Source organism: Zootoca vivipara, chromosome 2 (genome assembly GCF_963506605.1).
Source record: "Zootoca vivipara chromosome 2, rZooViv1.1, whole genome shotgun sequence".
NCBI lineage: Eukaryota > Metazoa > Chordata > Lepidosauria > Squamata > Lacertidae > Zootoca > Zootoca vivipara.
The window spans coordinates 82312502-82337659 of NC_083277.1; the positions used below are offsets into that span (position 1 = coordinate 82312502).

General features: G+C 43.4%; 2 protein-coding genes across 6 annotated transcripts in view; both read left to right on the forward strand.

Moving 5' to 3' along the window:
- The window catches only part of TNPO2 (transportin 2), a 32755-nt gene extending 22864 nt beyond the window's left edge, over nt 1–9891 (forward strand). For both annotated transcript variants that reach the window (XM_035104910.2, XM_060271746.1), the window contains exons 19-25: nt 2297–2395; nt 2840–2935; nt 3462–3537; nt 4778–4877; nt 5416–5490; nt 6629–6758; nt 7317–9891. In XM_035104910.2, coding sequence (XP_034960801.1) covers nt 2297–2395; nt 2840–2935; nt 3462–3537; nt 4778–4877; nt 5416–5490; nt 6629–6736 — 554 coding nt within the window. In that variant the 3' untranslated portion in view covers nt 6737–6758; nt 7317–9891. The remainder of the gene's footprint in view (nt 1–2296; nt 2396–2839; nt 2936–3461; nt 3538–4777; nt 4878–5415; nt 5491–6628; nt 6759–7316) is intronic.
- A 2515-nt stretch (nt 9892–12406) lies between these two features.
- FBXW9 (F-box and WD repeat domain containing 9) lies at nt 12407–25127 on the forward strand. 4 transcript variants are annotated; one of them, XM_035104899.2, is made up of 11 exons: nt 12407–12561; nt 14466–14900; nt 15950–16092; nt 18825–18953; nt 20315–20427; nt 21431–21522; nt 22074–22222; nt 23166–23279; nt 23621–23710; nt 24226–24291; nt 24511–25127. In XM_035104899.2, the coding sequence occupies exons 2-11, from the start codon at nt 14468–14470 to the stop codon at nt 24583–24585; spliced, it is 1404 nt and encodes a 467-aa protein (XP_034960790.1). In that variant the 5' UTR covers nt 12407–12561; nt 14466–14467; the 3' UTR covers nt 24586–25127. The 4 variants fall into 4 exon arrangements, 2 of the variants coding, with proteins under 2 accessions (XP_034960790.1, XP_034960791.1); XM_035104900.2 differs by having other exon boundaries at nt 15953–16092; nt 24511–25123; XR_004691940.2 differs by lacking the exon at nt 24511–25127 and having other exon boundaries at nt 23166–23312; nt 24226–24252.
- The last annotated feature ends 31 nt before the right edge of the window (nt 25128–25158 follow it).

Below are 25158 nucleotides of genomic sequence, written 5' to 3' on the forward strand. Positions count from 1 at the left end.
GTTCTTGTTGTGTGACCTTATGTTTCTTGGCATGATAGTAGAGATATTTGTGTTAATACTGTTTTTAATCCCAGGGTCTGAGAAGGGACCAAGATAGCTGCTAGCAGTTATAATAGCTCTCAAGTGGTAACAGATTTTTGTATATCTTGTATCTGGAGGAAGAAGCTTATCTGCCTTGGCTTTATTTTATGAAAAATAAAATAATGCTGTTATGGCCTTGTGTAGTAGTTTAGAGGGGGCATAGCTAAGTTGTAGAGCTCATGCTTTACATGCAGAAAGTCCTAGTTTTAATCACTGGTGCACAAAACAAAGACTAACCAGCAGGTATTTTCCTGGCAGATTAGCCTCACAGACGCTGCTGGGTTTAAGTCTGTTTAGCAGCCCAGGCAGGAAACCTCATTGATTACTTTGAATCCTCTTCCTCTTCCTTCCTGTCTTGGTATCTTGTTTTAACTGCCAGTCCAGACAGACATTCTTTCTCCTTCTCTGTCCTTTGTGCTTGCTGATTGCTTCCATCTTTTTTGTCAACCCCCTTTCCGTGTTTTCTTAGGGAATCTTCGTAAGGCTCTCTCCATCTTGACTACTCAAACCCCTGGCCTCTGTTCCCATATGATTGCTAATGTTCAAAGTAGTTTCATCACATTAGTCAGAAATGTGACGGATTTAAATACCTTGTCAGTTCAGGGCAATCTCTACATTTTTCAGAAAGACAAAGTAATCCTCAGAATAGATCTGTCCTACATTCCTAAGGTGAGCTCCACCTTCCATAGGTCACAAGAACTGAACCTCCTCTCCTTTTGCCATCTCAAAAGCTATATAGAAGCACTAGATGAAATACAAATTGAGAGAAAAAAATCAGTAAGTGGTCCTAAACAACAGCTGTCAGCCACAGAGACAATTCAGGGCTAGATGATCCAATGGTATGATTATAGCCAGAAATTTGCTATCGGTATCAGGACTAAGAAGGAAAATATCCAGAGGTACTGTAGTAGTCATGTGTTTTATTTAGAAAAAGATCAGTGCTTAAAGTTTTACAACTCTTTTCAAGGGTACTTTCCATTTTCAGCTCCGTTCAGAGAGAACAGGTTCTTTTTCTTCACTCTCCTAGATTTATTGCTGCTATTGAGACATGTTGACAATGATACTTAACACTGAATGTTTCCCTACTTTTAAAATTGTTTCAGTACTGTCACTGTTAGCTCTGGATAGGGAATGAGTGCAACTTACAAGGCTACTTAGTCAAAGGCTAGTGTATATGACAGGATGTGTGCAAGGAGCCATCTGGCTTCTACATCTAATGTAGTTCTGATGACTGAGATTCAGGTATTGCCAGTATATGAGTGGAGGAAATTGATGGACCAGATATGTACCCTTTCTCATTTTGGTTTTGAATGCAGCATAGATTCAAGACTCAGTATTCTGATACAGCACCTTGCAGCTAAGGGCTATGGGTACATTATTTTCTCAGATGTATCTGGGTGAAAATATATTCCCTCTTGTCCAATCAGACTGCAGTGCATTTAAATTTTATTTTCTGTTTACATGCAACAAAATGTTATGTAACTGTCTTTGTAGATTTTGGATTAATAGAAAACCAATAAAATCGATTTTTTTAAAAAAGTGCAATGCACCCTGGAAGTTGGGCAGAGATAGGGAAGAATTCAGCATAGTGCTGTGGCAGTTGTTTTAACTTTGTATTTGTGTATTGTATTCCATTTATTTTGTGCCTCCCCCATGATATTTTTGAATGGATGGTTTATGCATTCTTTAAATAAATAAAACAATGTGTCACCTTAGCTGTGTCAAGCTGTCATACAAACCTGAGTTAGAGCATTGATCTTGTTTGGAAACTGGTTTGGAGGACTAAGAACCTCATCTTTGCCTTGGTGCTAGTCAGTGCTGACTAAATATCTAGTGTTTTACCTGCCCTATTCTGTTAATGTAGTTGTTTGCTTTTGGTTGGATTTCTGTGTATCTTGCCCTTAGATCAAAATACAGTGGTACCTCGTGTTATGTACTGTCCCCCTTACGAATGCTGCGGGTTACACGCTCCGCTAACCCGGAAGTAGATGCCCCTTGTGACAACCTTTGCCCCCGGATGCATGCAGAAGTCACGCTCTGGTGGCGCAGCAGCAGCGGGAGGCACCAAGAAAGCGCGCCTCATGTTATGAGCGGTTTCCTGTTACCGTACAAATGGACCTCCGGAACAGATTAAGTATGTAACACGAGGTACCACCATAGTGTAGGGAATGCTATAAATACTTCAGCTAAACCAATACATTTCTCTTCTCTTCAGCTGAATTCATGCCCATCCTAGGGACCAACCTGAATCCAGAATTCATTTCTGTTTGCAATAATGCCACCTGGGCTATTGGAGAGATCTGCATGCAAATGGGTAAGTGTACCAGGAACACACAGTAACTTTAAGCAGCTAGCTTTGTACTGCCATGCTGTTCAGCAGTGGTACCCTCTTCTAGCTCCTTATAGGAGAAAAATGCAACTTCCGACTGATAGGATGGGTAGGTGTTTGGCTGTCAAGTTGACTTCTCTTCCTACATGATAGCAGCGTAACAGCAGATGTTCCTGAGTTTCAGCAAAGTGTAACTAAATTCGTTTCTACTATTGACCTAATAAGGTCCTTGGCCCTACATTATGGATAGCTCATGAGAGTCTCAAGTTACAGCTACAATACTGTGTCTACCTCTAATTTGGGGCTATCTGGAAGCATGTGATTTCCTCCTGTATGTCAAATGGAGGAGGGTATTGTGTAGCAATTCAAGGTTGATAACCTGATTCTTGGAGCTATGTATGACTGAGCTGATCATTTCTTCCTTACCAGGGGCTGAAATGCAGCCATATGTTCAAATGGTCCTGAATAACCTTGTGGAGATAATCAACAGGCCAAACACCCCAAAAACACTTTTAGAGAACACAGGTGAGGGTGGACTCCTAATTCTGTCTTAATTGTGTTTCCTTTTGTTACCCTTGTTCTTATTATCAAACTGTTGATAAAGGGTTTGTATGTACCTTTTCACTCATCTGCTTTGGAAATGGGATCTGACTTTTTTATGCTGGAGCACATGACCAGTCGTGGAAAAATCCAATTAAATCTTGGAGTTCTGTGACTATTCCTCCAATAACACTGTGCTAATTATAAGAAGTCTTGTTTCTGTTGCCTGCTGGGAGTCCCATGGGGGACATGATCCTATATCAAAGAGCTAATTTCCTTTTCTGGAAGTCTCTCCTCGCCTTTTCTGCACACAGCATTTGCAAATAGCTCTTGAACACCATATTTTTCCCATAATACTTTTTACAACTGCACTATGCACTTAATATGGTCTAGGTCCTGTGATGCCATGTGCCCCCTTATAAATCCTGCCTTCCAAACTCATGATGCTACAGAACAGACAAGGCTGCTGCTTTGTGCAGTTGTGACAGGCTTGTTTCTCTCCCCTTTCTAGCCATCACGATTGGACGCTTGGGTTACGTCTGCCCTCAGGAGGTGGCACCGATGCTGCAGCAGTTTATCAGACCTTGGTTAGTGTTTATACTCAGACAGGAGATGTGGCTTTTTGGCCACACTTTGCAAGGGGTGAGATACACAGGGGCCACCCTCTCAATCTGTCAGCTTCATTCTAGAGCAAGTTGATGTGCATTCAGAAGCATTTTGTTCAATCAGTTTTTGTCCCGCCTTGATTCATATTTGTCTCAGTCAGTACATCATCCGTCAAGGTTGTGTTTCTTTTAGAGGGATATCACCATTTTTTCTGAGTACTGGTTGGGATCCAGTGTTGCATGAGTGGACTTCTGGTGGTGAAGTGAGACTTTAACTTTATTTTTTACACCCTGTAGCCAGTTGTGCACCTCCCAAATCTCTGGAGGGTCCCCCAGCCCTTGAAAGCAGATTTTGTGTACAGGGGGCTGCAGGGTGGATGGCAGGAAGGTTAAGTCCTGTTCAAGTAGAAATCACACTGTGCAGTACAAACTATTTAGACAAAATATACGGTACAAAAAGAGTGATACAGATAGTGCCAAGGATATTGGGCACCTGCTAGATATTCCCTGCGATGCTGTCTAGTGACAAGCTGCAGAACTCTCCTCGTACATCCTGCTCACCTCTCTTGTCTCTTCTCCCCTCCTGCCACTACGTAGCAACTATTTGGATGACTCCATCTTCACACTCTAGTTCAGGCATCCCCAAACTTCAGCCCTCCAGATGCTTTAGGCTACAATTCCCATCATCCCTGACCACTGGTCCTGTTAGCTAGGGATCATGGGAGTTGTAGGCCAAAACATCTGGAGGGCCGCAGTTTGGGGGTGGCTGCTCTAGTTGCACAGTGAGCTCATCCATCAGTATTTTTGAGAATGCAGAACACACGTGCAGAACACTTTTTTCTTCTGTGGGAAATTACTAAAATGTAATTAGTCACATTTAAATTTGTTCAACTTTCTGCCACCTTCAGTTGGGAGAGGGATTTGCAGCCTTATCCCAACTATTGATCTGACTTTACATGGAATCCCCAAATACCCAGAAAGGAGTATTTTAATTGAATACTGGTATTAAAAAGCATGGTCAATAGAAGAACGCACCCTGGACAGGAGAATTAATCTAATACAGTACTTGATCTTCAGTAAGTCTTGATCCATATGTTTGTAACTTTTTTCCCGATTAAAAAATGCCAAGCCAGCTGTTCTACCTTAGCATTATTGCATGGATTTGGGGGAAGGAGCTCTTCTCTGCCTCTCCAGTGTGCAAAGTGTTTGCTTTTGCTCCTAGGTGTACATCCCTCAGGAACATACGTGATAATGAGGAGAAGGACTCGGCCTTCCGTGGCATCTGTATGATGATTGGGGTAAACCCTGGTGGAGTTGTGCAGGTAATTATGTTGAGAGATTTTTCAGATGTTTGTGGGATACCTTTGATCACTAGAAAGGCCCCCATGACAAATATATATCAAATGGTTGAACCCCAAGCAGCACAATTGCTGTATATGGCTTCTTAAGCGCAAAGTACCCTAGCCTTCGACAGTTCTAGGTACCGGTATTTTGTTTTGTGGGACCCACCTCTTTTGCTGAGTTTATATTATCTGTTCTGGTTGCAAAAAGTTTACCTGCTTTTATAATTATAACTGTTTTACTGATTTTACTTTATGTTGCTCTAACCTGCCTTGGGACCTTATGGGAAAGGCGGGTAAAGAATCTTTATAAATATATATATCCAAAGTCACATATATCTTACAGAATTATGCAATTTATTTTGATGCATCTGCAGCTGGAGTGCTATGTGCTGCTTAGTGTCTTTTTGTGTGTGTGTCCCTGAGGTGCAGTACATTTTCCAAAACCTGTGCTGGTTTAGAATGGTAGGAAATCTCTAGTGACCTGGGATCTGTATTGAGTTTTCTCATTCTTCTGTAGGATTTTATTTTCTTCTGTGACGCTGTTGCTTCCTGGGTGAGCCCCAAGGATGATCTGAGGGACATGTTTTATAAGGTATGTCACTGCAGTGAAGAGAGGCTTCTTGGGCCATATACTAAAAGAATGAGCTTTTGCTCATAAGGGATTTGTGTTTGTCTGTCATGCTGGCATTGGGTGGGTGGGGGGAATAGATTTAGACCTCCCATTGACACAGATTGCTGTGTGTGAATATTTATTGAAACTGCTAGCCACATTTTGGAGTAGGCAGTGTGGCTGACCCAACAGTTTCTGCCTTGATAGCAGACTCATACTAAGCCTGATTCTTGGCTTTCATTTTTAGCATTCCCAGCACCAGTAACTAGATAAAAGCTTGGAAATGTGGTGGCAGTATACTGATACTTAGCAAGCCCTCCCTGGACCCAGAAGTGTGTGGTCAGTTGCAAATAAGCTACTTTGTAACACCAAGCCACGCCATGGCTTACTGGAAACATGTGGGTTTCTGGAGCAAATATTGGGGCTGCAGTATCCCCCCCCAGTACTGCTGCTACGACGTTACCTAGGACTAGCCATGGTTTAATTTAATGTTATATCCAGACTTGGGGTCAGAGACAAATAAGCCCGAGTTCGGACATAATGCCAAACCATAGCTTAGCAGCAGATACAGAGTACAGATTCCATTATCAAGTGAATCAATCATAGAGCTGGATTATAATCACAGACTGAGAAGAAGATCCTCTATTCCAGTCCTGTGGAGGATGTAACTACAGCATTCTTGAGAGATGGTCATCCAGAGTGCTTAAATACTTTGAACAAAGGAGAACCCTCTTCCCTGCACTTTCCTAAGGCAGTTTGTTTCCACTGCCAAACACTCTTCCCACAGGAATTTCCTTCTCTTCCCATTTAGCCAAAAATTATTTTCCTGATATTTCTACTTCTGGCTTCTAGCCTTGCTCTCATGTCTCATAACTACAGATTGGAGTTTCCTGTGTGTATACACTTGATATGCAACTGCTAAATCCAGTTGAGCTCTGCAAAACAAACTTGGGGCCACTTGTATATGTTTCAGTTAAGGTTTTAAGCAAGGTTAACACGTTTCCCACTTTTGACACTGAGTGTAAATACCTAGTTCTCTCTGAGCCCATGGGAGGCTAGAGTTGGGGGACAGAGTGTGATAGCTATTTTCCACTTGTGATTATCTCTTCTTCTTTCTCAGATTCTTCATGGCTTCAAAGATCAAGTTGGGGAGGAGAACTGGCAGCAGTTTTCAGAGCAGTTTCCTCCACTGTTGAAGGAGAGGTTAGCTGCGTTCTATGGGGTCTAGGCAAACAGTGAAACCGTACTCGGTAAGTCCCATATTTGGTGAGATGGGAGAGGGAGAAAAGCCCTAAGAAGGGAATGGAGTGACCAAAGTAGGAAGAATGAATTAAATGTCGGAGCTAATTGAGATGGAAAGATGTAGGGCAGCTTGTACTCAGTTGTCCTCTCAGTGATGCAGAATCTGTGCTTCAGTGACACTGAGCAGAGGCTCTTGAGAATGTGAATGCGGAGATCAAATATCCCATATAGGAAGCAATCTACTCCCCTTGTGGGATGTGTCAGGAGATGGCAGTGCAGGAAAGCCCACATTCCCCAGCTGTAATTCCTCTTATCCTGATATTTGAGGTTCCGGCCTTCTGTATTAATATTTGCTGATGAATTAACATAGCAGAAGAGTTCAAAGTCCACCCTACTCCGGCTTTGACCCTAATTTGCCAGTACAGTGATCGGTCTGCCCAAGTTAGTTGTGGCTCTATCCTGCAGACATACTAGTAGATATCATGAGCAACATGCTGTGAAAGGGGAAGTCAGGCTCTAATGTGCTCTGCTGGTTACTTTTATTTAATACTGTCTTTTTTTCTCAGGTTCCTGTGTGCGCTGGGAGGAATACTGGGAACTCGTCCACAACCCAGTGTTACAAATCCCTGTTAATGGGGGGTTAGGGAGGACGGGAAGAGCATTGTGGGACATAAAATGACTTCACTCCCCATCTCCTGAAATTTACAAAGTTGGGGGGGAGGGTGGGCCTCCGTGACCAATTTAAACAAAAACCAGGGTATCTCACTAGCGGAAGGAAAAGGTCTCTACTCAGAGGCCATCGTTGGTGGAATGGGGTGGGGTGGGACTCGGACCTGGGCTGAGAAAGGGGAGCAATCTTAAACTGCAACACTCTTGAGAAGGGGATCTAACTAGGGGCCATCATAAAGGACTAGCTAATAATAAACAATAATAATAATAAATAAAGGATCGGGTTTAAGATGTTAAAATGGGATTAAAAGATAAAATGGTTTAAAACCAGCTGATGAAGAGGGAAGAGTTAAAACTCAATCCAAGGGGGTTATACTGCTGTATATTTCCAGTCACCAGTGTTCAAGAGATCAGCTATTCACCTTTTCAAGACTGCATGGTGACCAAGAAGTAGACTAGTGAACCTGTGAGTAGCCCATAATGACTAAGTGTAAGCATTTTCATCTAGGAATCTTAAGGAAACCCACAAACCCTTTTTGCCATAGTTGCCATGGCACTGTGTGCTGGATGTGATGCTTGGAGCAAAGGCAGCCTCTGACTTTGTGGGGACCTGCCAGCCATCTAGGGAGCAGTCCCTATCATAAGAAATACTGTTGGAGAAGCATGTCTTTATTTTTTAAGAAGATGCCGCAGTGCAATGAATCTGTTACCCTGTTGTTCAGCTGTTACTTTGTGACACACTGCTATTGCATTACTTCAGCTGCAGGAGGCAGGAAAGAGCAAGGAAGGAAACTGAATTCCATCTGTCCATAGGCCAAAGGCTGGCGGAGACCAGTGTGCACTCGGTCATTTTTATATGGCACACGATATGTTGCATCCTGCGCTATTGGGGGTCAGAATGGCATTTGTACATACATAATGGTGATTTAAACTTTCTGTCTTAAGGGAGTTCTATGCCGCATCCACCACTTTGGTTTACAAAAGGAGCAGTAAACATAGCAAAGCATAGAGGAATTAATAAAATAGAGCCCTCCATGCATGTCCAGTGGAAGCTCGTAGCTTTTGCTGCATGCTTAGTGGAGTCGCTGTCTTAAATAATTCTCATTAGACCCAAATCTGTTCGGTCCCTGGAAATAGAATCTGGGGTTTGCTGAATGGATTTGAGTTAGTGAAGCCATAGCTTTTTAATTGTAAGTGAAGAGGATGTGAAGTGGAAGCAAGCCTGTTTTCCCAAAGGCAGCTAGGTTATGGGGAAAAGGGGATACTGCTTCACCTGATGAGAGCAACTTCTGGAGAAGTGGGAAGCGCTGGGGATGAAAAATAGTCACCAGGAATATTCTGCAGAGTCAACATGAGTAGAGTTTGCCCAAGGAAATGATTGCCAGCAGGCAGCGTGCTGAGGAAGAAGAGACAAGTGAACTGAGCCCCAGCCCCAGCTTTCTTCAGAGCAGATCCCAAAGGAACTTGAGCAGCATCAGGATTGGTAGCCAGACAACTGGGTTGAACTGTGCCTCATATCCTGTATTGCTTTGGTGATGGTAGATACAGTGGCGGGATGACTGAAGAAGATATATATGTGACAGAGGATGGACACCCGTGTTCTGGGATAAGGAGATGCTTTCTTTGACAACAATTGACAGTGACACTGAGTATAGTGGGGTGAATTTCTGCAAGTGTATTTGTGAGATTGCTCAGTAACTTAAACTTCACTGATATTCCCACCCATCTCCTTTTTCTTTTTATCCCTGGCCTCTGTTTCACATGTTGCAGTGCTTGCAGTTCTTTGAGATTTGTCATAGAACTTGCTGGGGCATTATTGTGCAGGCTTTTTTTTTTAACTTGGAGACAGCACATACCTAAGTGAAAGCTGCTCTCCTAATCCTTGGATCCAGTTACTAGGGTCACCCCTGCACTCTACTAGGATAGCTGGGTCAAAAAAATTATAATAAACTTGCAAATGCATTCCTCAATTCGTCTTTTTAATAGTGTGGAACTCGAGCAGGTCTCTGGAAGTAATCAGATAGTTCTTTGCATTTTAATTATTTTATTACAAGGGTTCCCTCTTGTGCCTCAGTTTCAACTTTCCTTATCCTACAAGGGGGAAAGCCAGAGGGTTCTATTTGGGAAGCAATTGGTTTTTAAAATGGGCAAGAAATGTGCACAGATGGCAGGCAGAGTCCTGGCTTGTGCTTCTCAACTGAAGGCTTGTGAACTCTTCATTCATCCAGTGAAGTTTAAGCTACTTGACCTGACTGCCTCTTGAAATGAAATTTGTCTTTTGTACAAGTGCTTCTAGTATTGCCTCCTGTTCGTTGATCCTGGATTTGTATATTTGTAAATGTGCCGTAATGTTTCCAATGGTGGAACTGCAGTGTACCTAGTGTTGAAGCAGCTGCTTGCACCTTGCTCAAATGAGATTTTTCTCATTTTATGTATAATTTTTTTGTCAACTAAAAAATTCTTGTGACTCCAGTTTCCATGTTTCTGCCCAGTTTTTCCCCCATAACTGAATGTTTTGTACATTACTGGAAAAGGTCTGAGTGACCAGAAAATGCAATCAGGTTGAAGAGCCTCTCTTACTGTAGAATTCAAAAAAAGAAAACAATCAACTCACAATTTAAGCACATTTAACTTTTTTGAATTTCAGCTTTACGTGCTTACCCAGAAAAAAATTAAAGGGGGGTGGGTGTCTGAGGGGCAGGGGAAACTGGCAATCTCACCTGCCACTGCACTCACCTTGGGAAACTGTGTTTTGACTATACAGTACACAAATTTGGCTTTATGCACTAGGTCCATGATATAACCCATACAAGTTGAAAGTTAATTTTATTAAGTCTTTACTAACTCTTGTATTGGCCTGCTCTATTATGAGGGTAGTACTTTTGACATTATGTGGGAAGCTGCAAACCCCCTTATAGTTGGATTGAATAGAATTTTCAAATTGTCACAATGCCAACTTTTATATTGGTTGTTGTTTAGTCGTGTCCGACTCTTCGTGACCCCATGGACCATAGCACGCCAGGCACTCCTGTCTTGCACTGCCTCCCGCAGTTTGGTCAAACTCATGTTCGCAGCTTCGAGAACACTGTCCAACCATCTCGTCCTCTGTCGTCCCCTTCTCCTAGTGCCCTCGATCTTTCCCAACATCAGGGTCTTTTCCAAGGATTCTTCTCTTCTCATGAGGTGGCCAAAGTATTGGAGCCTCAGCTTCACGATCCGTCCTTCCAGTGAGCACTCAGGGCTGATTTCCTTCAGAATGGATAGGTTTGATCTTCTAGCAGTCCATGGGACTCTCAAGAGTCTCCTCCAGCACCATAATTCAAAAGCATCAATTCTTCAGCGATCAGCCTTCTTTATGGTCCAGCTCTCACTTCCATACATCACTACTGGGAAAACCATATATATTATATTGGTAGAATATAATATAATTATATTAGTAGAATGATTATATACCCATTAGCTCAGAAGTACCCCAGTGTTGCGTGGAATGATGTAATTGTATTTCCACCACATATAAAAATCCCAAAGTGACATCATTAATTTTTCATTTACCTTGGTTTGCTTCCTCTCATCCTTAGTTGTATGTCTTTGCCAATAAAGGCTGAAGCTGCTTAAATCCCTTTGGCTTTAAATCTACATTGAATTCTAGGGGTGAGACTAACTTGCAGTTCTTTTGAAGCAGCATAAGGTATTAACTATTCCTGGCAAGCCTAGTGGGCTTCAGTAGGAGAGAAAAGATCTGTTCCCATTCTAAATATACAGTAACTATCATTAAAAAAGGGATGTGGGTATGCCAGAAGCGGCTTAGTCATGCTGGCCACATGACCCAGAAAAATACTCTGTGGAGCAGACAAATGCTGGTTCCCTCAGCCTGTAAAGCGAGATGAGCGCCATAACCCCAGAGTCGTTCGCGACTGGACTTAACTGTCAGGGGTCCCTTTACCTTTACCTATCATTAAAAAGTTTGTGTTAATTAATATACAACTATTGAGTTATTAGTATGGCTAATGGTAGTAATTCACCTTTCTGAACAAGTTCTTCCTCACTGGTGAATAACACGTTCAGAAAATTAGACCTTGATGCTTAAGGGCTTTTGGGAAGTTCTGTTGGCATAAGCTCAGTTACATTTTTATTTACCAGTGTGAAGGTTATGTGTGTACATTATCCAATTCCCATTTTCTTAGTTCAAAAGATCGACACCAGCATATTGGCCATGTTCACACATTGCACTGAACACTGGTGCAAGCTGTGTATACATACAGAAGTGTTATGTGTGGAAGAGTGCACATTTTTTCCTTTGTCCAGCTCAACTAGTGTACACATGGACTGTACACTCATTGATTGTGAACGTCCCTATTGGCTCATACTAAAATTTGCTGATTAGAACGTTGTCAGTTTGTAGTTTAAAAATACATTGAACAATGACTCAGTATAGCACAAGACTCTTAATCTAAGGGTTGTGGGTTCAAGTCCCACGTTGGGCAAGAGATTCCTGCATTGCAGAGGGTTGGACTCTTACCCTCGTGGTCCCTTCCAACTCTACAGTTCTACAGCTGTCCATGTTTGTCTTATTACCATAGCTGCCAAGTTTTCCCTTTTCTCGCGAGGAAGCCTATTCAGCATAATGGAAAATCCCTTAAAAAAAGGGATAACTTGGCAGCTATGCTTATTACCTATTAGCAAATCGCAGCCAGTTACGGCAAAGGAATAAACTAAGCTTGCAAGATAGTACTAGAACTACTCGGACAATACTGAAATGGCGATCCTGTGCTCTTAACGTGCCTACTGAGAGGGAAGCCAGGCCTTCCTTTGACACGCCTAAGCGGCCTCGACCGGCTCTCGTTGACCGGAGGCAGCTGCCGCTGCGCGAAAACGCCGCTTTAGCAAGCTGGGTTGATCTCCGGTCGCCGACACGCGCTGGTCCCGAAGGCAGCGCGGAGCCGCCTGGCCTGAAATGGTCGGACTCGGCAGAGAGCCGGGCTTCTGGCGTCACTATGCCGCGCCGGAAGTGGTTTCTCCTTGGAGACGAGACGCAAGAAGGCGGCGGCTCAGCCCTGTCGGGATCCTGGAGAGGGCGCCTTCTGACTCAATGATACTCGCCGCTCCGCTTCGGGAGAAATATCGAGGCAGCTCGGCCCACGGGTAAGAGGGACCATGGGGCAGAAAGGAGGCAGGGAAGCACCGCGGGGTGGAAGGAGGGCGGGCGTCGGTCTCCGCTGTCTTCGCTTAGGCACTGCCCATCCTTTTCCAGGGCTTCTGGGGCGGGTGTGACTCCTGCGCTGCTTATGGGATTACCTGCGAGTTGGATTTGACATTTCTCTTTGCACCTGCCTGCAACGTCCTCTTGCTTTGCCTCCCGGACTTCTGCAGGATGATTCTTGGATTGGGAAGCGGAAATAATAATTCCTCCACTTGGTTATCATCTCTAATTTATTACTTAGGAAAGAGAATATGGCTCCTTTCAGACCTGTCAATGCGAAAAGGGGGCGATAGTGTGCCCTGCCCCCAATTTCCTTATCCACATGCAGGTTCTGCTGTATAAAACAATACAGCTACGTAAGGACATGAATCATTCCCAAAATATAATTGTAAACGAGCCTCTTGCATATTTTATAATGCCACCCTTCATCCATAGATCTCAGGGTGATTCATAAAGTATATACCTCAATGAGAGGGCCGTGAGCTTGTGTTTGCTGGGTAATCTCATTTATATTACGGTAGGTCTAATTTGAAACAAACCCATCTCATCAACACAAAGAAGCCTTTCTCTTTTTTGATCTTTAAATTTGTCAGAGTTGAAAATCCCTGTTCACTTTAATTTGTCCTGGAAAACTGCAGAAAAATAGCCAATGCTCTTGAAGAGAGACATAGATACTGCTTCTGATCCATGTATATACTACACTACACTGAAATTTTAAAATGTTTCTTTGATAGTCCTTGAATCTTTCTGCCACACTTGCCATCTTCTCCTGCCACACCCTTTGATAACCACTAAGCATAGATGGACTAGGACCTTGGAGTCCAAGCTTAAAATCCCGACTCTGCTATGAAGCTCACTGGAAACTTTGGACCAGCCATTGTCTCAAAGCATAGCCTTCCTCACAGGGTTGTTGTGAGGATAAAATGGGGAGCAAGAGAGCCACCTTGAGCTCATTGGATTAAATGTACTAATAAAATAAGATCTTATTCTTCCAGTTGTCCATTTAAAGGTAAAGGGGCCCCTGACCATCAGGTCCAGTCGTGTCCGACTCTGGGGTTGCGTGCTCATCTCGCTCTATAGGCCGAGGGAGCCGGTGTTTGTCCACAGACAGTTTCCGGGTCATGTGGCCAGCATGACGGAAACGCCGTTTACCTTCCCGCTGGAGCGGTCCCTATTTATCTACTTGCACTTTTGATGTGCTTTCGAACTGCTAGGTGGGCAGGAGCTGGGACCGAGCAACAGGAGCTCACCCCCTTGCAAGGATTCGAACCGCCGACCTTCTGATCAGCAAGCCCTAGACTCTGTGGTTTAACCCACAGCAACACCTGGGTCCCCTAAATGTACTAATAAAATAAGATCTTATTCTTCCAGTTGTCCATTTAGCTGTTCATTTTTTAAAGAAGTTACACCTGTGGTTTTGTGGCTAAAAGCACAGGCCCCATGTAAAAATATTTTTTTTGCTTACACTTCATAGAACATCTGTTGTCCATTAAAAATAGTTGTACCCTTACTGAAAAATTATAGTGATAGTAATATACAGTCATACCTTGGCTCCCGAAGGCCCTGGAACTCGGACGTTTTGGCTCCTGAATGCCCCAAACCCAGAAGTGATTGTTCTGCTTTGCAAACGTTCTTTTGGAACCCGAACGTCCAACGAGCTTCCGCAGCTTCTGATTGGTTGCAAGAGCTTCCTGCAGCCAATCAGAAACTGCGATTTGGTTTTCAAACATTTTGGAAGTCAAACGGACTTCCGGAACAATTTCCGTTCGACTTGCAAGGTACGACTGTAGTATATTATTATAGATTTACATTTTATCATAGCTCTCACTTTTTGTTCTTGTTACAGGTATGGATATTGCTCCTGATTCTTCTACTGAACACCTAGACTCTGATAATGATTCTGACACAGAGAGCAAAGCAGATCCAGATACCCAGGCCCAGGAATACTTTGAACGTGTTCTTGGATCTTCAAGCCAGTCTAGTCAGGCATCCCAGGGCCTTCCTCCCACATCTCTCTCAGTAAGTGATAGGGCCCAAGTATCAGATCACAGGTCTCCTCCTCTGGAACTGAAAAAGTCTCCTGTTACTGATGATACAGCTTCAAGGCTGTTATCTCTTCCTCTGGAGCTGATCTTGGAGATCTGTTCCTACCTGCAGCCCAGATTTGTCCTGGGTGTCCTTCCTTTGGTCTGCAAGACACTGAGGGACATTCTGCAGGATGAAGTCACTTGGAGAATTCGTCTGCTGAAGAGGATCGGCAGCAGCTATCCAGTTGTGGAAGGTGAGTTCCCTTTCTGCCTACCATGTTTTATTATCTTGTTAACTCAAGTATGAACTAACCTTTGCAGGTCAGCTTTGTCAATAATAAGATACTGTTCTCAGACCTGCATTCTAAAAGACACAGCACAAAAAGAAATGGGATTGGGCATGGAGGAGGAATAAAGCAAACTCATGTGTTCTTAGATGCCAAACTTAGATGCCAAAGTTCTTATGTTTGTTTTTTTTCTGGAAGGGAGTAAACTCATTTCAGCTGCTCCTTCTTTGGACAGTGGGTGGGGTCTGTTGGTCTCACTGGCTGTGTTCAATGGCAGAACCCAGAATATGTTGCCCTTCCATTCTGCTGTTCCAGGGCAGCTGGCCAGCGCCGTCTTAAGCGCCCCTGTCGCCATGGTGCACCGGATCTCTCCGACGCCCCTGTCGCCCCGTTTTCCAGGGCAGGTGGGCGCCGCGCGCAGCTGCGCAGCGGACCGGCGGACCGGCCGGCCAGCGGGCGGGCGCAGCTCGCGGCGACCTCCTGGCGGGCCGGCACCATGGTGCCCTGCGCCACCGGGGGTCTACGATGAGCCGGCCCTGCAGCTGGCATCTGAAATCACAGTTATTTCAGATAGGAAGGCTAAAATGGATGGAAGTTAGTATTCCTGTGGCTTTTTAAACATTATTCTATAAACATTTGTGGCTAAGTGTCTTCATGCCCATTCTTGCTCTTTAGATTCCATGCCTCTTTTGTTTCAAACTGAAAACCTGCCTTTAATTTTTAGAGAGTTACAGTTGAGCCCAGAATTGGGTGTAATGTTGGCACCAAACTGATAGTGCTGAGTGCTTGCTCTGCAATTAAAGATAATGTCCTTTCAGTCTCCAAAGTTTTCCGAATTGATGAAAACCCACTTTTATGGTTATATAACTACTATTTTCTCTCTTTGAGGATGCTTGTATGGAAAAGCAATGGATAATGTTGTAAATAAGATATATACATTTGCTTACCTTGCCTGAGATTGTTCTGCAAAGCCCAAAGGAAGAAGAGCATCCCTTTATGCCTTTTTCATGTCTCAGCAGATGATGCCTTTAACTGGCCAGCTGCCTGCATTGAGCTAGAGGAGCACCTCCAACAATGGGCCGAAAATGGCAGGAACACAGAGCACTTTTCCCTTGCTGAGGGACACTTTGCATCAGTTGACTCTGTGCTGCTGCTCCAGGTAAAAGTCACTTTCCCTTTGCCGCTTTTATTTGTACATTATTAAGGTTTGATAGAGTCTGTGAACAAGCAGTCATGAAGTTTAGTTAGGAGTGTGTTCTGAAATATTATTTTGTCATAACCTCTCTGTGATTACTCATCCGAGGAATCAGTGTTACAAAATTCATTCATCTAAAGTGTCAGCCAAAGTTCCATTTCTTACACATTGCATTCCATTCCTTAGAAGAGAGGGCTGACTCTGGATTTAAACCTCTAAGGCTGACAGTGGACATTGCATGAGTGGAACCATTTCAGCTCCCTCAACAAAACTTTGCATTCTCCCCCAGTGCACCCCCCCTAAATTTGCTTTGGAGGGTTGGGAGGACCCCCCCCCCCCCGAGCTAACGGAGAAGGAGAGAGAAGTTGTTCCACTGTTCATGCAATAACTTTGTTGGCTACAATATTTTAGCTGGGAGGATTCTTGCCGAGTGGAGTACCAGCAATGGCATGCACCTTAACTACTTTTTGTTAACATTTATGATTACAGTGTTCAATTTGGAAATTATACAGTTAGTGGGTTGTGTCCAGTTTTGTTCTTCCACATTGGGAAGGTATGTGATCCAGCCGAGTCTTCCATGAATGGATGGTAGGAAAAATTATCCTGGTCTCCTCCCTCCATGCACTGTTCTCGGGGTTCTCCTGCCCCACCAGCCCTGAGCCAATTTCAGGGGATGGGTGGGGTGAAGGGAGAAGCCCTGGTGTGGAAGTCCTTGAGCATATCCTTCATGCAGAGGTGGTTTTTTTTTAGTTTTTTAGGTTTTTTTTAGTGCCTGTCTCTCAAGAAGGAAGGCCAGCAAATAGAAGGCTACATAGCCTCTTTCTGTTCTTCCTATGGAATAAATACACAGAGGGACAGATTTGTCCAAACTATTTAAAAACATATATTTTTATTGAAACAAATTTAACAAGACAGTTTGTCAATCAATATACCAAATTACATCCCCCCCTTTTATTCCCTCCCATCCATCCCTCTCCCACCCTCCAAGGACTTCCCTCAACTCCCCTCTCTGGTTTGTTTATACATATTGTTTGTTGTAAAATTGTACATATCATTACCTTATCTATCATCTGTTCTACTAATAAATTTGGGATGTTTATTCAAAACCTGCCAAGGAGTCCAAATCCTTTTGTTGTCTTTTTAAGTAATTTGTAAAAAATTCTCATTCTTCCTTGAAGTCACGGTTGTCCTTCTCACATAGTTTATATGTTAACTTTGCCCGTTCCGCATAGCTCATCAGTATTTCTTGCCATTCTTCTTTCGTTGGGATTTTGTCCATCTTCCATCTTTGTGCTAACAAGACTCTTGCCGCTGTTATAGCATACATAAAAAAATTCTTTGTTTTCCTTTGGCAGGTCTTGTCCTAACATCCCTGACAAAAATGCTTCTGGTTTTTTTGCAAATGTAATTTTGAACATTTTTTTCAATTCATTATACATCATCTCCCAAAACTTTTTGACTTCTCTGCATTCCCACCACATATGAAATAACGTACCTTATTTTTCTTTACATTTCTAACATATATTTGACCCAGTTTTGAACATTTTTTCCATTTTCACTGGTGTAATATATCATCTATACATCTTTTTCATATAGTTTTCCTTCAATAGAGAACAATCTGTGAATTTCAGATCTACCTTCCACCATTTTCCCCAGTCCTCAAATTGTATATTATGTCCTATATCTTGCGCCCATTTAATCATGACTTCCTCATCTTTCGTTTCCCATTCTAGCAGAATACTATATGCTTTCTTCTGTAGCTTCACGTCTTCTTCTATAACCTCCTATTGGAATCTAGAGATTTTATAGCTAAACCTTTTTTTTTATTATCCTCCTTATAAATCTCATTTACTTGTCTGTAATGTAACCAACTCTGAAAATGTTCTTTAATTTCGTCATACTCTTTTAATTTCCATTTTTCTTCTTGATCTCTTAGTAGGTCTCTTTATGTAGGCCACTTTCCCTTTTTACCAGGTGTTTTGAGTAACAAAGCTTCAATTGGTGATAACCACCAAGGTGTTTTTTGTTCTATTAAGTCTTTGTACCTCTCCCACACTCTCATTAGTGATTTCCTGATTATATGATTGTAGAATCCTTTATGTACTTTCCCTTTCCCGTACCATAAGTATGCATGCCATCCATATCTTTTATCATGGCCTTCCAAATCTAATGCTTCTTCCTTTTCCAGTTTTATCCAGTCCCTAATCCACACCAAACATGCACCCTCGTAGTACAATTTAAAGTCCTAACAACCAGGACCGTGTCGTCTTTTAATCAGACAACACGGAGCGCACTGCCATTCCTCTCCGCAGCAGACCGGAAGTAGATTGTCTAAACTATTGATTGTACTGTATATTGTCTAGACTACATTGTACAGCTTGATGATTAAGCCCCTCATGGGAAGAAACACTGGTTGTACCAGAACAGCGTCTTTAAGTTGATTTATGAGTTGTTGATGTTGCTTCTACTAATACATGATTGACTGAAAGAAAAAGACCTCTTCTGTGATTTGTTTATTTGTTTGCTTGTTCACACTGCTTACTCTGGAATAGTTGTGTTGATGATAGATACATTTTTGTTTGACTTTGCAATGTGCCGGTATATCACTACCCTGTATACTGTTAGTTATAGTATCTTAAGAAGGAGGGACAGTGGCTCAGCTTTTACAGTAATCAGTTGTTTTTCATTGTATCCAGGGTGGGAAGCTCTGTGTCTCAGGTTCTCGGGACCGAAATGTCAATTTGTGGGACCTGAGAGAGCTGGGCAGAGCACCAGAAAAAGTGCTGGTGAAGGCACTGGGGACAGAGCGCAATGGCACACACAAGGTAACCAGAGTCTGGAGTCTATGGCCCCTAGGTCATGTAGCGGTAGTATTTTAATTCTATAATTATCCTATCCTGTAAATGTTTAATATCCAGAAGCACTGCTGTTGCTAACGTCTAGAACACTTAAATACACAGAAGATTAATGAGTAGCAGAAATAGCATATCAACTCAAAATTTCCACATGTACCTTCCCCTCTGAAAGATTCAAGGCCAATTCTCCTAGATCAATCTGTTTCTTACTTGGCAGTCCTTTGCAGTGGGTGGCAGCTCTTCCATTGTATAACTGCTTCCCGTTGTTCTCACTCTTCTTAATATCAACACCACCTCCTTTGCACTATTAAATGTCCCAGCATTCTTTTACCTTCCCTATCCCTTCAGAAAACACAGAATGTTAGTCTAAAATACACTGATTGCCTGCCTGCTAGAAGTGCAAGAAGTTTAAGTTGCCTCTCCAAATGGCCAACACATTTTTGCATCTAGCCACACAGTAAATAGTTGTTATGAGAGGGAATAGGGCCGGATAATGGTTGTTTATCCTGGAGGAAAACTGGCCTATCCTGTCCAGGAAGGAGATGATACCTGAAGGCTGCACTTCTTCCCCGTCCCTTCTGATTAGAGAGAAGCAAGACCTTATGAAAGGGAGAAGATGTTGAGGCACTTCTGTTCGGTGTCTTCCACGCTCAAGGGTTCTGTAATGCAGAGCTGGATCAGTTGCTCCATTCTGAACTGCTGTCTGTTTCCTGACTTAGCGAAACCTAGTTTCTCACACCCAAGCAGAGTTGTATTAGAAATGTCTTTCTTTTGAAAAGGGAAATCCTACAATTGTCCCCTATCTGAAGGCAGCCCTGTTTAGGGAAGCTTTTAATGTTTAATAAATTATTGTATTTTAATACTTCTGTTGGAAGCCGCCCAGAGTGGCTGGGGAAACCCAGCCAGATGGGTGGGGTATAAACAATAAATTATTATTATTATTATTACTACTACTACTACTACTACTACTACTATCCATGCTAGTCTGTTTTGCTGCATTCACCAGTTCAAGAGGTGAACTCTGGAGAGAGTTAATTATTTGGGTCTGTCCATGCCAGGCATCCCCAAACTGTGGCCCTCCAGATGTTTTGGCCTACAACTCCCATGATCCCTAGCTAACAGGACCAGTGGTCGGGGAAGATGGGAATTGCAGTCCAAAACATCTGGAGGGCCAAAGTTTGGGGATGCCTGGTCCATACCTTCTTGGGCTATCCTCTGCAGTGGGGCAAGATCACATGTTCATTACATGTCACCAGAATGATAATCACAGTGTTACTAAGCAAAGGACTGAAGCGCAGCAATGGCTCTTGCTTTTTCTTTTCACTGCATAGGGATGGGTGTGGTCACTGGCTGCAAGAGATCACCGTGTCTGCTCTGGCTCCTGGGACAGCACAGTTAAGCTGTGGGACATAGCTGCTGATGGACAGCAGTGTGGAGAAATCAAGTAAGGTTGCCTCTGTGCTCTCCCCCGTGAATGGAGTAGCACTCGGGAGTGGAGTGGCAGAACCTGAAATTTTGCTACATGTTCAGCTGAGTATGATGCCTCATCGCAGTGTTCTGTGTTGAATCTGTGGGCGGTTTATTTAGCAGTGCTGATGCATGAGAGGTTTAGCTTGGCTGAAGGCCTTGTGCTGTTTAGGCAGAACAGAATGTTGCTGAGGAGGATTAGAGGCAAGAGTGGTGGGTACGAAGAGTGGGGGGAGTCGGAGAAGTCCAAATTGTAATTGTTATGATAATGATATGAATTAAGAAGTTTTTTTTCTTGTTTAGTATTTTTCTTTTTCTTTCCCCCCCTATTTTATTTTATTCTTTTTTGGCCTTTTTTAGGTCTTTTTTTATCGCTCTAAGTATGAATGTAATTTGATTATTATGTACTTTTAGACATGAAGTTAATGGAAAATGAATAAAAATTATTTAAAAAAGAGAGAGAGAGAGAGAGTGGGGTACGAAAAGTTGCCTCTAAATAAGATGAGCAAAAAAGTGGAATCAGGCAGGATCACTTTGCCCCTGTAGTAAAGGATTTAAGGTGTTGGTGACAGCACTGGGTACTCTAGACCTTCATTGATTTCATTGTTTATTCATTATAGCCCAAGAGCTCACTAAAAAGCCAGATGAAGGGATTCAGGAGAGGGCAGAAAGAGCAAGCAGGGGGAAAGTTGTGTGTTGCATATAGGAAAGAATTAGTTCTTCTGATTTGTGAGGTCAGGGGAGGCAGAAGAAGTCTCAGCTAATGTGTGGCAGGCATTAAGAGGATGGTTGCTTCATCCTACAGGACAGATGCTGCTGCATAGGCATAGAAGGCAGCAAAAGGAGAACTAGCAAATCCCACTTCTAAATCCTATTGGTCTAGGTCTAAGGCTAATCAGAGGTTGACTGACTTTCATGTATTCATTTGAAGTGTGTGCCCTGTCCCTTCACCTGATTCTTCCCTTCTTGTCTTGTTCTAGAGGAAAAGCAGCTGTGCTGTGCCTTTCATATCTGCCTGACATTCTAGTCACGGGAACCTATGACAAGAAGGTGTCAGTGTATGACCCTCGAGGTTAGTGTCAGTTGTTTCCTGTGGATGGATAATGGTGCTTTGAGCTGCAACTGCCATGCTCACTTGCAAGCAGTCAGTGCCTATGGGGTGGCAGGCATATAGATAAGTTTGCTATCTTCTCTAAGGGAAGGAGAAGGGCTGGAGCAGGCAGCCAGGAAACCCAGCCAGATGCCTCCATTCCCTTAGCTGCTTCTGGCAGCCCTCTTAACTAGAAAACTCTGTGCAATGAAATAGTGGTTTTTAACGCTACTTGCTTAGGCTAGAAAGATATGACTTGCTTAGAGGAAATCCTTGCTGCTGTTCTACATCTAATCACTGCAATGGTTAGCTTTGCTTCCTGCCCCAATATTTGTCAAGAGCTGGCTAGAGAGCACCTAGAAGCTCTGCTACTTAGTTATTGCTCAATGGAAGAGACTTCAGCTGGAAGACTATTGCCTACAAGGGAGAGAGAATGTCTGTGAGGTGCTTGCTGAATGAGGCACTTCTTTTGTGAGAACTTAAGATCTAAGTGCTTGGGGTCTCTTAATGCATCTCTTGGTCCTCTCTCACAGCTGCACTAGCCCCCGTGAAGAGCCGCAAGCTTCATTCCAGTGCAGTCCTATCACTTGCAGCTGATGACCGCTACATTCTCTCCGGCAGTGAGGACCGAACACTGGTGTGTTTCGACAGGAGGGCCAACAGTGTCCTCCAGAGGCTACAGGTGAGCTACAGACTTTGACTCTCCTTTTTGTGCTCAGGATGGCCAGGAATTCCTTAGAAAGCAACTTAGAAAACCGAGATCTGTGGGTGTCCTCTCCAGAGTTTGTCAGGAGAATCCTTAATCCTGTGAATTTGAGTGCTAGTTATTTCTGTATTAGTTGAAGGTCTGGGACTACAAACCAAATCCCAGGCTTTTACTTGTGTTCAGATTAGGTACGTTCTTGTGCTCAATAAAACTCAGAGGCTATATGGCTCAGGAAGCTACACATTCCAAGTTGAGGGTCTTGAGTTTAGTGGGGCCTTGATCTGGCCTCACCCAAGTATTCTTTAACTTGGCATTGCTCTTGTCTGACCTTTACTCTCCTAGGTTTATTCAGCAAGGCCATGTGGGAGACATTCCAGAGGGCAGTTAACAGTCAGGCTGCTTTAGCTGAACCATGGTTTCACATTATGAGCTTGCTCCCGGTTTGTTTGGGACTGGCAAACCAGGCTTTGAAACAACAGACAGCAGCTCTGTTCTGACTGAATTCACAGAGTGGTTTGTCGGGGCCATTGTTTTGCCTGAAGAGGCTGTTATACCATGAAAATGAGAGCAGCTCTACCTCAAGCGGATATTCAAGGGTGAACTTATGAAGCTTAGTGCTGAGCCAGATGGGAAACAAAGGCAGAAAAACAGCTCTAAACCATGGTTTGTTCATGTGGAAGCTCATGGTTAGCACAAACCATAGTTTTGCAGTGTTTGAAGCTAGCCTCAGTTCTGCTAATTTTCCTTATTTAGGTTCAATAATTTCACCCCATATTTATATTGGCAAGTAACTTGGGGCAACTTTTTGTTTTCTACTTTAGCATACACAATTTATTTCACTTAGTTGAGCTATCTGCTTTACTTTAGTATACCTTGGTTATTCCTGCTGCCAGTGACATTAGTTCCATTCTTTCCCTAGCTGGACTCTTACCTTCTCACCATGTCATACCATGGTGCTCAGCTATGGGCTGGAGACAACAATGGGCAGCTGTATGTCTTTGAAAACAAAGGAGGGTGTTTCCAGCACATCCGGGTACGCTGAGAAGTTGAATCGCGGAGAAATATGGTACTTCTCTAATCTCCACCCACGAAATTACTTGTGCTTTGCAAAGCATAGCCCAGCATAAGGTATTGCTTTACCGTAGATTGTAGAGATATTTATAACACTGCTGGGATTCACCTTAGAACTCTCATGAGCTTTGACCATTTGGAGCCATTTTTCTTCTGCCAGTGTCGCTTCTGAACCCAAGCAAGCATGTTTTGCCGATAGTATAGAAATGACTAGTGCCTAACCAGTTGTAAAAGAATCATCAGCAGCATACTAGCATTTGCCTCCCATTCAAAGCATCACTCTGTTTTTGTCTTGTTCCACAGTATTTCGATGTGGGTCACCGCTCTCAGATCACGGGAATCCAACATTCACTGGGTGCACTTTACACAACTTCCACTGACAAGACACTGCGTGTAAGAATTGTGGTGGTGTTTACGTTACAGGTCTGAACCACAGACAGGGCTTCCCAATCCCATCCTTCACCTGTGGGGGCAAAGCAAAACCTGCCCATTTTTCAGGTTGAAAGACAGAGCATGAAAGATGTGTCTTCCTAGCTAAAGCAGCCCAAACCCCTTGGAGTCTCCCACCAGCTGCGGGAGAACTAATAGCTTAGCATAGCCATGATAAAGGAAGGCCAGAGCCCGCGCAAAGCTGTTTTCACACCAGGTTTCCATGTCCCTGATTGCAGACCAATTGCTTCACAGTGCACTCCTGGTCTTTATCAGTCACATAGGTCATTCTTTTGGAGGTTTTCTTACCGAATAGTTGCCTTAGTACAACACCCTTGTGACTCCGAACCAATCTGCTCTATCCATATAGGCTATTTTCTCTACTTAGCCATTTTTTGTGTGGTACCGAAAAGCAACTTTTTTTCCATTTCATTAAATTTTAAGCTTCTAGACCGTAACCTCTTGGATTTCTCTTCCAGATCCATGTTCCCACAGATCCTCCCAAGGTCATCTGTTCACACACACACAGCTGTGTGCTAAATGGGGTAAGGATTGTGGGTGCTGGTCAACCTAGTTACAGACTTTTTATATTGGCCCCAACCTGAGAAAGGAAGCAGGGGAGATTGTGGGAGAAAGCATCCATAGCTGTCTTTGTTATGTGGGGTTATGTGCTGAGGTGTGTGTTTTGGCTTCTGTGACTTTTGCTCACGGTACTTAGTTTGATTTCCTCCACCACCCACCCTTTCCTTTCTCCTCTTTTTCAGATCAGTGTTGAAGGAAACATAGCCGTCGCGGCCTCTGGTGGCGTCTCTGTAGAGGTCTGGAAGCTCAGTGTGTGATGAGTCAGTGATGCACACTTGCAAACACAAGTGCCAAGTCTCAGACAACATGCCCTGCCCCCAGGGTCCCGGTGCCCATTGAGTTGTTAGGTTTTTGTTTTGTCTGCTCTTTGGAGCTGTGAGCTTAGGGGTGTCCCAGGTAGCTTATAACCAAGAGTCATGCTCCTATATTAGTGGACCTCTGCATGTCCAAACCCTTTCAGCTGCTCACTCCCATTTCTCTTGTGTGTATGCGCATGTACACATACTCCTCGTCCATTTGAGCTGTCACTACCACACTCAGCCTTAAGGAGAGCAGCACTGCTGAGTGGCATGGTCAATGAAGAGAACTAGCTGGCCCTTCAGGTGAAAGGATATTATCCTAGAGGTACAGCTCCAAGCCTGAGGAATGTCAGCTCAAGGGAAAAGAGTCATGGGAACAAGGGAGGGCGGAGTTTCCCTTCAGGTTAAAAGCACCCTCTAGTGACCCAGTTCTGATCCATGTTTACAACTTTAAATTAAAGATGTTCTGCCACAATTGCTGATCAGGAGTGATGGTGCCTTGTTTTGTTTCTCATGCAAGCAGCATGTTTT

Excerpts from the sequence above, each read along its gene's own strand:
- FBXW9 (XM_035104899.2), top strand. The coding sequence starts at position 14,468 with ATGGATATTGCTCCTGATTCTTCTACTGAACACCTAGACTCTGATAAT. Across the intron at positions 18,954-20,314 it reads AGCGCAATGGCACACACAAG|GGATGGGTGTGGTCACTGGC; the intron begins GTAACCAGAGTC and ends TTCACTGCATAG. Across the intron at positions 20,428-21,430 it reads CAGCAGTGTGGAGAAATCAA|AGGAAAAGCAGCTGTGCTGT; the intron begins GTAAGGTTGCCT and ends GTCTTGTTCTAG.